General features: G+C 35.4%; 1 protein-coding gene across 2 annotated transcripts in view; it reads right to left on the minus strand.

Moving 5' to 3' along the window:
• Positions 1-13,133, minus strand: part of egfra (epidermal growth factor receptor a (erythroblastic leukemia viral (v-erb-b) oncogene homolog, avian)) — a 56,763-nt gene that overhangs the window by 20,792 nt on the left and 22,838 nt on the right. For both annotated transcript variants that reach the window (XM_026206794.1, XM_026206793.1), the window contains exon 2: positions 93-244. In XM_026206794.1, the coding sequence (XP_026062579.1) occupies positions 93-244 (152 nt within the window). The remainder of the gene's footprint in view (positions 1-92; positions 245-13,133) is intronic.

Raw genomic sequence — 13,133 nt, forward strand, 5'->3', positions numbered from 1 at the left:
TGTATGGTGTACAGATGACTTACAATACAACCAATCACTAAGGTAACAATAAAAAACATTGATCATAGTGTTTGAAAATGGATATATCATACCCTGAGAAAGGACAGGTCATGTTTTTCGGTCATATATGTGATTTCCAGGTTTTCCAGAACGACGGTGCAGTTGCTGTACATTTTTACCAGAATCTGATAATGGTCATCCACTGTTCCCAGAAGAGTCAGTTTGTTGTTCGCTCCCTGACACACTTAAACACACAGAGAGAAAGAAAGCCCAATTAAATCCATCTGAGGCTTTACTGGGAAAAGTACAATACCAGCAAAACCAACAGAAGTAAAAATGTTATCTGGTGGTGAATTAAGTTTTCATTATTTTGGCAATTTGGTTAGCTGTAAAACCTCCCAACCAAAATCCCTTTGAATATCCTTTTGAACACACTAAAATTAGATTTTGTTTTCTTCTATTTATTCAATATTAAATACATGGGAAAGTAAATAAATCTCTCCTTCTTTTCTTCAGCAAGGATGCATTGACAGTAAAGACTTTCATTGTTGCAAAGGATTTCTGTTGAAAATAAATACAGTTTTTTTTTATATACTTTCTATTCACGACAGAATCATTTAATTCTTAATAGATAGAAAATACCTTCATTAAAAAAAAAAAAAAAAAAAATTATATATATATATATATATATATATATATATATATATATATATATATATATATATATATATATATATATATATATCCTCAGGAAAAAAATCTTAAACAGGCTTTCTACATACAATTAAGCAGCACAAGCACTTTCAGAAATGTTTCTTAAGCACAAAATCAGCATATTAGAATGATTTCTGAAGGATCATGTGATACTGGGGTAATGGCTGCTGAATATTCAGCCCTGCCATCACAGGAATAAATTAAATTTTAAAATATACTAGAATAGAAATCAGTTATTTGAAATTGTATTATCATAATATTATTATTTATTACAGATTTTCTTTAAAATAATCAATTAAAATAATAAACCTGTATTGTACATTCAAATTCAAATTAATGAATCAAAGCTTTGTACACAGTTTAGCAACAATTACAGTCTCGAGCCTTCTTGTGCATTTCACATTTGTGGAATTTTAGCCCATTTTGCAATGCAAATTTGTTCCAATTACACAAATTACATGGAGAGTGTCTGTAGACTGCAATTGTTAAGTCAGACCATAGGTCTAGGCTCTGGCCAACCAATTTCAAAATCTTTATTACACACAAATAAAAGGCTAAACTTATTGCAATAAATCAAATGAGGCCGCTGGTGTCAGAGCCAATCTGAGGCATGTACTGTAGGGGTCTTTTGCAGCTAATGAATCAGTCAGAATTCAGTGTAGGTGGGCTTTGTTTTAAGTGCACAGAGCGGCAACAGAAAGACTCAGAAAGGTGGGCCAAGATAAATAGTGCTCATGGCAGAAAGCTACTCTGAATGGTCCGAGTGCTTACTCTTTCTCTCACACTCATTTGGGAAAAACTGCTTTAACATTTATTCAGTCTGTTCTATACTGCTGCAGAGACTCTTAAGATTCTCACTAAAAGGCAAAAATTGAGGGAAGCCAGTAAAACTGTAAGGTCTTAATGGTTAGTCACAAAATTAATCATCAACAACTCCTATTTTGTACCACAAGATATCCCCAATGAGACAAAACATTTTAGCAGTTTCCACTAATAGATGCATCAGACTGTGAAATTGTGAATAATTACATTATCGCATATGTAATGATTATGTTACTGTGTAACGGAAGACAGATCCAGTCAATTCAAAAGTGACTTCACTTGATCAGATGCAAAGGGTTAGCACTGACTTGAAGGAAATTAGCATTTCAAAATGTTAGATAAGACATTTTGTATAAAAACATAAAACTGTATAAAAACATGGACGTTGTGTCCGTAATGCTCCAAGTGGGCGGAGGTGGCCATCGCCATCCTGGCAGCACGCCACCGCGTGTCACTCCCGGATAATCGAAAATGGACAAAGACGCGGGAGCTCGTTGCTGAATCCACACCATCCTAGTGCGACAGTGGTGACAGCAGCAGCAATCCACCTGTCACTCAAGTGGCCACGCCCTTAATTGTCTTTAAATTAAATTAATATAATTTAAACGGATGAGTTAAAAAAAATACACCCCCATTACAGTTGTCATGAAGGGCAAAATTTGCTTTATAGACCAAAATAGTTGAGAATAGATCCAGGCTGTAAGCATGTTTTTTTTTTTCTGCAGTAAATTTGTGCATTTTAACATGGGAGTTTATCGACTCCCTCTTGCAGCCAGCCTCTAGCGGCCATTTGACAAATTACAGTTTAAGTAGTTTCCGTGTTGCCTTCACAAGAGAAAGCGGAAGGTTGCCGCTTGGATGAGACACATATGACTGACAAAATAACCTCAACACAAAGACAAAACAATGAATAAACAAGTATGTATTAATGGGTCATGGTGGGCTTCTTGGTATAGTTTCATGTTCTCTCAGTTCTAGTCTTAGTTGTTTAAGTACATCAGTGTACAACAGATGTTATTTCTTTTTATTTCACGTTTATTTTATGAGCTGCTCATGTGTAAAAAAGCACAGTGCAATGCTTCACTAAGATCACCACAAGGTCAACTCTGGGTCCTGAAAAGAACAACTGTCAGTGCTAAGAAGCACTGTTGTGTGGGTGGCAATTCAGATCTTTAATAGGCTTAGATATCAGTGAGGCCAAACAACTCAACCAGTCTCAGGTCAAAGTTGTTTCTAGTTTTAGGATAAACTAGACGCCACTTTCAAAATGTATGTTGGCGATTTAGAGGAGCCAGCTTGAGATAAGGAGAACACGTCTTGAAGAATGGAGCTCTACAGTCACACAAGCATCTCTCTCTCTATTAACATTGAATGTATGAACTGTACAACACAATTGCAGAATTCACTCCTCCAAGTCTCCTCGGCAAGACTCATAGTATTGTAACTTTGATGAGGTGTTGACATGGATCAGGGGCAAGACTCGCAGCTGTGAAGTTGTTGGGTCGCATTCTGTAACGTGTCTCGTCTTGAAGGAAAAGCTAATGCATGTAAACAAGTGAGCGACAGAAGTCTGAAAAAGGTGCTTAAAAAGGTGCTTAAAGTGAGAGTTTACCCAAATCCCAAATATGAAAATTGTGTCATTTCGCTGGGTATTTATTTCTTTGAGTAATATATATATAACAACCTCTACTATTTTAGAAAACTAATTTCTTGATTGTGCAAAAGTATCTCCAAGTGTGACACATTTAAAAACTGAAACTATGGTTTATTTATTTACTTACAGGACAAACCTGTGGTCATATCTTGGCTTCTTTCATTTTGGTACATTTCATTTGCTGAATTGAAAAACAAGCAGATTTTTTTTATGCAACAAAGCTTATCTTGTATTTGACATACAGTACCAACAAACTGAAAATACTAGAATGTTCTCGTCATCTCATTCTCTCAATCTCGTCAAATCATCACATATGGATGCTTAGAAAGGACTCCTTGGCATTGGGTATCCTTTAAGCATAATTTTTCAACATGTAAGGTACACCATTACTTTTACTGAGAAACCTCTGGTGTCATTACAAAGATGCAAAGGACATGAGAAATGTATCATCATTAAATTATATACTGGGGTATATTACTGTCGTTCTGATAAATATAACATTAATTAAAAAAAATTAAACATGTTCTGAGGGCAAACAATTCATTTTATGTGAGGAACAAACCCAAAAGCGATTTGGACAATTTTTGGCAGCTAAAATAACTAATGTCAGTCAATTCTGCACATAAAGCACCAAAAGACTTGGTTTTGTGGTCAGTTTTTGCAATAAATAACTGTGACGATACTTTTGTCTGCATGTGGACGTGGGAACTGGAGCCCTACTTGTACTGTAAGTGGGAACTGGAGTCCTCCTTGGGCTGGATGTGGGGACTGGAGCCCTCCTTGGGCTGAAGCCGGTTTCTTGAGAGGACTCGGTGGCTGGAGCTGACACTGAAGTGAACTCCGGCGCTAGAAGCGACACTGGAGTGGATTCATGGGATAGAGCCCACATTCTATTTCTCCGCATTCTTCTGTTCTTAGCATATACTACACAGAGGTGAAGGAGACTGCTGCTGTCAGCTGAGGGGTTGAGAGTTAACCAGACCGGGGGGCTTGACAATGGAACCGCCGGCAGGCTTGACAGCGATGCGACTGGCGGATTTGAATGTGGGCTGGTTCTGGATTGGGGCCAGAATATTTTATACTCTTATATTGTGTATATATATAAAAACATAACATATTTTTCTTAAAAATATACATGCGTTTGTATTTCTATATAATAAATAGATACAGTGTACACACCTATATTATGTATGTTAACTGAAACTTTTATTTAATATATATATATATATAATTGAATGCAAGGAATTCTATGCATCTGGATTGTACAAGAAGCAATGGTGTACTCTTCAAAATTACACTAAAGGGGTACCTGGCCTGGTAAACAGTGACTCTCCAAGGGGTCCTGACCAGGCATCCATGTCTAACGAGTTGAAAAAAAACATGTTGCAAATACAAACTTCAGACTTGTTTAGAAGGATCTATAGTATACAGTATTTGCAAAGTGAATGAGGAACTCATGGTATAAAAAAGCAGTAGTTTACAAACTGCGGTTGAGGTCCCTCCAGTGGGCCTCAAGAGGATTCTTGGTAATCTGTGGAAATTGGTATTTTTTGTATTATTAGGTGACTTTAAGGGCTGTCAAAGTTAACTGTACAAGGAAGATATTTATTGCAAAAATTAGTAAATGAAAAGTAAATAACTATAGTGAGTTATTCAATATTTCATTATATTTTAGATGTACTGGATTCCACCATCATTATATACGGGTCTTTTTTTCATGCAAATATAGCTGCCAATTTATTTTAGGAAGAGTAACATCAGAAGAGCTTATATTTGAAACCCCTGTCACAGCGCAGTGGATAAGACACACGTCTGTGGTGTGGGAGACCTGGGTTTGAATCCACTGTGAGACATCAATGTGTCCCTGAGCAAGACACTTAACCCCTAGTTGCTCCAGAGGCGTGCGACCTCTGACATATATAGCAATTGTAAGTCGCTTTGGATAAAAGCATCAGATAAATGTAATGTAAATGTTTTACACCTTAAATCCTGTGAAATGTTTTCCAGAGGGAGTTTTGGTGTATATGCTCATTTGTACCCAACAGTTAAAGCAACTGGGCAAAAGTAGTTCTGAAGAATAGTGCTTCTGTTATGAGGAACAGCTTAGTAGGAAAAACTGTAGTTCCCTGTTCTCTTTTTTACTCTTACTGCAATAAAAGTGTGTTTCATAGACCAGAGTAAAGCCATCAGCCTACCGCCTACACACTGGACAAGATAAATTCATAAACAGAGCCTTAACAGTGTTATCTAAGACGGCCGATATGGAGTAACTCATTTCCTGCATCGGTCACAGGCAGAATGAAGGCTTTCTGAAGCAGATGACAGGTTGATTTCACAGGATGTTGCACAAAACATATGACGTCTTGAGACAGTAGAATGTTTTCCATTCATCCAGCATGTGATGAAAAAATCATGGCCAGAGGTACCTGAAGTCAATTTTTTCATCGTTAAAGCTTGAGTTGGCTTTCTTCTGGCAATCCTTCTGGCCCACTGCCATGACAGTAAAGGTTAGGTGTGGCTTTACCTAGGCTGGCTAATCTTCAGTAAGTATACTGTGTTCTTGTCCAGATATGATGTAACTGTGTGTTTCTTATTGCCACTGGCTGTAGGTGTGCTGAACTCCTAATGTGTTTTTTCATGCACTCACACTACAGGTTTAACACCAAGAACCTGAGTCATGTAAAACTTGTTGCAAAATACAAAAGAATTTTTTTTTACTGTCTGGTCACGCAATTTAAATACTCTTTCTTCAAGAGGGTGTGAGCAAATTTGGTTTCTTTAGCATGTTACTGCAAAATTATTCGGAAACGGCTTAAAAAAGGTTTGGGTGGTTACCATGACCAGTTAGATCCTGTTAGAGATTCTATCCTTCTTCACTCTTAACATGGGCGTAGAATATGCCCCTCCCCCACTATTAATAAAATGGAAATTCATCCCCCACACTTTTTCCGGGTAAGCTTGTTCATGTAGAGGTTTTCAATGACCAGTAATGAATAAATCTAGATTTATATTCGAAGACAAAAAAATAGTCTACGGATGACCTTGTTTTTTTTTTTTATCCAAAATGAAGTGATGTGAAAAGTGCTCAACACTCTCATGCATTGTATGTTTCATTCATACTCAAAGCCAGAGGACGCTCTCACGTAGAAAGTCCAAAGCGGACTCATAGAAATAATAACTTATGATGTACCAGGAAATCCCCAATATGGACAAAGCCATCTATGGCTGTAGCTGAGCTAAATAAAAAGCACAAACATTTCGACTGATAAAACATGAAGACAATAAACACACAACTGTGACAATGTCTGGTTTATGTGTTTTTCCAAGTCATCCCCAGGTAATAAATAAATAAAGCATATGAATAATAGTGTTAATTGAAATACATTCTTTCCAGTATAGGAACTATAAAATATATTTTATGGCTTATTCTGTGATGAAAATAGAAAAGCGTGTTTGTGGTATAAAACCAATCATAAAATGTGTAATTATAGAAGAAAATTTATTTTTATAGAATTCAAATGATTGGTTACTGACCAGCACTTCATTACATTTCTTAGCAAATTAAAAGAGATAAGAAAAACAACATGAAAATTATAAAAAAAACAAACAAAAAAACAACAACATTACATTAAGTGTGTCCATTTTCTTAGCATCACCAACAGTAACCTGTGGGCCTAAGAATTATTTCTGACATTTAGCAAAATATCGCAGGTCATGAGATTTCTTCATTGCGAAATACACTGAGCGGTAATCTGCACTATACATAATTAAAGTTTTTTTTACATAAAATGACAGTCTCATAATACAGCCTAAGACTCTTTACAAACATAGAATTAATTTGTAAAACATTTTAAACTACTGAATACACCTATAGAATAAATAGATAGAAATAATTTAACTAAAACCATTTCCAAGGAAACATAAGAAAATGGGAAGAGGTCATTTTCCCCTCACAAAATTCAGTATCATTACCTGGAATTAAATTATCTATTTAAGTCATGTAATTGAGTTACGAGAAAATAAAACCACAGTTTTAAAGAAACAGCAATGCTAAATAATTTCCAATACAATTAAATTAGCAATTATTTATTCCTAGGAACTAGGCATCTATAATATTAAAATCAAAACATATTTTTTCAAAGAACATTTTTTTTTTTTTGCTGCATCCAACTTTAATAACACTGATATTGTAATTAAAGTTATCAATAGATTTTTATTAATTTTCATGATATTCCAGTTAATTAATACAATTAATTGCAATTAATCACATAAAGGTGTATATAATATATATATATATATATATATATATATATATATATATATATATATATATATATTCAAATACATATAGTTTTTTTAGATAATCATATTAAATTAAAATGTAAAATTGCAAGCCCCAATAATTAAGATAACATTAATTTAGGTGGTTATTTCTCCCTAGAGTTCCTAATGAGTTACTGTATCAAGTTTATCTCCACTTTGGCTTAAAGCTTTTTCTGGAAGATTGATAGTGCGGAAGAGAACATATGTTTTTTTTTTCTCACAAGGATAAAGGCAGATGTTTTTGTAAAGTAATTTTGATGTCTCTGAATCATCCATCTTGAAGCTAGAGCTCAAGGCTTTAGGTTTAAAGAGCAGTTTAAACCCCTCAGGACCACTATCTGTTTTAATGAGCTAAATAAAGCTTTTCCTCAGCTCTTCCTGTGCATTAAGCCCACACTTCCCTCTCCTGCTAGGACAGAATTGTTTGATGCTCAGCAGAGGAGGTGTATTCTGCTACAAATGGCGCAATGTAAACAAAGATACCATCGCAACACAATGAAGGATTCTCAGGGTGTGGATGACAATAATGTATTCTGGGCCTTTAAAGCTCAATTCTGGATTCCAACTGGGATTGGCTCCAATGAATGCAATGAGTGGGATACAGACTCAAAACTGTGGAGATGTGGGGGCGTTCCAGATCAGGGACTTGAGGAACACACAGGAAAAAGATGGAACAAACAGAGACACACATCCACACAAAAACACCACCACTATCGTTTGAAAAAGTGGATGGCAATAAAACAGAGAGAGAGAAAAAAAATGCCCTTCTGACATTTCAGGAAGTTCCTTGTATGGGGTCAGTCATTGCATTACTCCAAACCCAGATGCTATAGTGGCCTCCGGGGAGGGTAGAGATAGCTAGAAAGTTCGGATTTGAGAGAACGGGGAAGAAAGACACGTGTTTGAACCAAGCCAGATGCAAAACACCCACAGAAGAGCCATGTATTTTATTTCACAGAATGTACTTTAAATGCATTATTGGCTTCACTAGCAGAAAGTGATACTGTGTTGACTTTATTACGCCCTCTGTACAGCTTCCTCCTCTGCTGCGCATGAGTATTCGGTGCTGAGGAGTAGCAAACTTAACAATACACATAACACTTGCTCAGTTGTTTAAAAGTACTATGCATTTTTCATTCAACAAATAGCTTTTTCCAACAAGTAGTGCACAGTGTGAGAAAATGCTGAAAGTCTGTTTGTCATGGGATTCAATTTTCAGTTTCGCTTGACACGATCATTGAGCGAAATAGTGGTGTTTCATAAGTGCTTCTCTGATGGCACGTTTTGACTGTTTTTATTTAAATGTTTATATTTCACCAATGAATTGAAGTAGAATCATCATTATCATTAGGACACTGGTATTAAAATGGCCTAATTTAAATGTTTGTATACCAGCTGGTTTTGAGTGTGGATTATTACATTAAATTGATTTATTAATTGGTTATTAAATTCAGTTTTAGTGTTTTATATAAAATGTTATTTTGGCGCATCACTACAAAAACGTAACACCCTATGCTGGACTTGTTTCTCATTCTCTCTTTCATATTTACTTTGGCAACCCGATCTTACGAGAAAAGTATTTCACGAAATTGGAATTTTGTATGATTTGAAAAGGTACTATTTGCAAAAAACGAAAATGAAAAAATCTCTATTCCCCATTATACAGCTATTAAAATAGTTTGGGTTTTTAATGGCAAAGTGGTCATTTTTATTTTGGTTTTGTTTATTAAGTTAATTTAGAAATATTTTTTGGAACATTTTATGTTTGTAAAATTCAAGTTTTTGTTTATAAAGGAACATCCAAGTGGCAGCTTGATCAATTTAGCCTTCTCAATTCAACACTACTTGCCTAAATAAACAGACATAAAACACTTCTTGCATTTCACAGTATTAATTTAAACATTTAACATAGACAAATGAACACTGCTAGGCACATATCCAAACGTTTGTGCAGAGAGTGGAAGCTAAAGAGGGCTCACTTGCATTTTTTTTTTAATGACAGTTAAGGAAACTTAAAAATAGGCTGTCATTTTTGCACATAAAGGAAAGCGTATATATAATTCAGAACTGCAAAGGATCTACTTGTATTTGTGTGCCGCACAATATCAACAAAACCTTGTGCTTTTGTTGTCTTGGCCTTGACCAGGAGCACTTCATAGATCTGATATATATATATATATATATATATATATATATATATATATATATATATATATATATGTGACATAAACAATATTTATTTTTTAAAGATAAGCTTAAATTGAATTAGTAATTCTAGGTAGCTTTTAGCTTGGAAAGATAAAGTTTTAAAGTAACTTCCCCAGCATGGAAGTTGCACCATGTTTTAAGTAGCAAAATGCCACGTTTGTGTATTGAAAAAATATCTTCCACAGGAGATACAATTTATGAACCTGATGGAAACTGTGTTCTTAAACATTGTTGTGTTTGGGTAATCAATTTAATCAGATGAGGGAACTTCATTCACCTCGCAAAGCATCACACTTTTTTTCTTCGAAACCTTCTGAGAGAGACAAATAAGGACCTAAACTAAAGCAAATGTTTATCTCTTTTGGAAAGCACTCCCTAACAACTTGGTGTACATCTCCAGTAACACTTTGCAAATCTTTGACTTTGTTTATCCTGAGGCCCAGGGCTGGAATTCTGGAGAAAAGGACCTTCTGAGCACCTAGTCGTAACATTAGCAATACATTAGCACGCTAGCATTTCGCATTTTCCTTTGTGGACTTGCGGTGAGATCACGTCTGCAGGATTTCACGCAACTATATCATATCATATTATTTACAATATTATTTTAAACCATTGATGCAAAATGTTTGCACGCTATGGACAAATACATAAACACCCTATTAGAAACATTATTGAACATTATTACTTGCATTAGGAGCCTAAAAGGCGGGTGAACATTCATCTTCTGCTGACCGTGTGAACAAAACGTGCCTATTCATGATACTCAGATCCGTTACCCATTGAGTTGCTAATGTGATCACTGGTGCCCACACAGTCATGGGCTTTATTCATCATTTTGGAAGAACCAGAGGGAGCCAAGAGCTGATTCATTTCAATAGTTGTCGTCTTTCTGTCCACAGATTTGATTTGTGTCTTTTTCTGTTATATATTCTTCTCAGAAAGTAAACACTGTGTCTGTGTTTTTATTGTAACAAAGACGCACTGTTCTCATTAGCGTCGGGCTAAGATCATTGACTGACTTATGACCTCTTTTGTTGCTGTGTATATGGCCAGTTATGAGTTGAAAGAAAGTTCTATCCTAATCCAGCCAGTAGTTCATTCCAAATGGTGTATGAAACCCAAAATTAGTGTTCGCAGGGGCATAATTATGCCATCATCCTGTCATAACCCTATAATATTAGATGACTAGCCAAAGTTGAGAAGGACATTATATTTTAATACAGCAAGCAGCTAGCCAGGGAGGTTAGCGTGTTTTTGACTTCAAACTGAACTTCCAGAAAATGTGTCATGTCAAGTAAGTGAAAAAAATGTTTTTATGAGGTTGAGTCAAATCCCTGGCAAATTTTTGTCCTTATTTCTTGGAGGGTGAGGTAATGTTCAGTAATGAATGTGCTAAATCCCAAGTCACACGTTCACTTATTGTTCCAACTCTAAACCAGAAACATACTCTATGCAAGTACACAGAAATAAGTTGAGCACTTCATGTGCATTTCTTGCATTATTGTGTCTTCAGTATTCAAGGGGTGGAGTTAGCTTCAAATATCTGTGCTAATAAACAGAATGTGTTATTATTCAAGAAAATGGGTCAGATTGCCCCATTTGAACTAACTTTTTTAGCAAGATTCTTATAAAACTGTTCCTGGACAGATATAATTTGATCTGAACCCACCCCCACAAAAAAAACAAATAAACATTACAAATTGACCATAGTAGATGTTCATGTTGTTGTTGTTTTTTCTACAGTGTTCCCTTGCAAAAACACTGAAAAAACAACACATACTGAACATTTTCTAAATGCAATGTGAAATTGTACCTTTTTTTGTGTGTCTTAAATTGTTTAAAATGTTTGGGGTCGGTAAGATTTATGATGTTTTTGAAAGAAGCTGCATTGATTTGTTTAAAAATACAGCGACAACAGTCATATTGTGAAATATCATTTCAATTTTACTTAAGTTTTTCTATTTTATTATGTTTGAAAAATGTATTCTTGTGATGGGAAATCTGAATTTTCAGCATCATTACTCCAGTGTTACACGATCCTTCAGAAATGTTTATGATTTGCTGATTTGCTGCTCAAGAAACATTTCTTATTATTATCAATATTGGAAACAGTTGTGCTGCTTAAGATTTTTGTGGAACCTGTGATAATATTTTATTTTTTCAGGATTATTTAATGAATAGAAAGTTCTAAAGAACAGAATTTATTTGAAATAGAAACCTTTAAACATGATATGTAAACATCTCACTGTAACTTTTTTATCAATTTAATGCATTCTTGCTGAATACAAATATTGATACAAGTATAATGCAAGAATACAAGTATTGTTCTTGTAGCTCAATTGGTAGAGCATTGCGCTATCAAGTGCAAGGTTGGGGGTTCAATTCCCCGGGAACACATGATAGGTCAAAATTGATAGCCTGAAAGTCGCTTTGGATAAAAGTGTCTGCTAAATGCATAAATAAAATTAATTGTAATAAAATAAAATCTTACCAAACCCAAAAATTTTATATTTTACTGTAAATAATATAAAGTGAAACTCCGCCTATGAAGTTACACCTTGACTGTAGGTGACTATTTGATTATTTGACTATTTGATCTATACCTATCAAGGCACCTTACACACACACACACACACAGAGAGAGAGAGAGAGATCTCTTTTATACTTACTACAGAAATACAGGAGGTCGCAAGAGCTGAGAGAAAGTGAACGGGCAACATGGGCAAAACTGTGGTCACTTTCCATTTTTCCTCTACAATGCAATAAAAGAGTCTACTACACTTTTGCTGAATAACCCACACATTTCACACATCATTCCAGCTGGAAAGAGGCAGCTGAAATTCGGGAATCCCCTGTTGCCCTGAACATTCCCAAATTGTTCTTTTATCCACAAACTACAGTTCAGCACACAATGAATCTCAGAAGTGACAGCTAACCACCAACTTCAGATTTCTTTGGGAGTGAAACATGAAACAACACACTTATCAAGAGTATTTGTGAAAATCAATATGTATTTGTACGAATATGTTTAATCTGCTGTCCTAACAACCTAGATTTTTCTATCATTTTAACAGATGTTCAGTCATGCAGAACAGGCAGCGATGTTTTTGATTATGGGTATGTGAGTGACCAAGAGGACAGCGCTCTGATTTAAAGAGTGTGAGTGCACTGGAGCACAGGGATGAGCTTCCTGTGTGCTGTTCCCAACTGTTACTCATCATCTACTCATTGTAACATTCTACATTTCACATTATGGCACACGTGGTTCTGTTCATGCAGATTAAGAATGACTCCCTTCCAGAGGCTTACGCACAAGATGGACTACTCGCGCTAACCGTAAAAACTATGTTGCGCAATAGCAAAAAAGGGTCTTGGCGTATTTTTGGCAAGCTTTCGCTAGAGCTGTGACCAA

Source organism: Carassius auratus, chromosome 27 (genome assembly GCF_003368295.1).
Source record: "Carassius auratus strain Wakin chromosome 27, ASM336829v1, whole genome shotgun sequence".
NCBI lineage: Eukaryota > Metazoa > Chordata > Actinopteri > Cypriniformes > Cyprinidae > Carassius > Carassius auratus.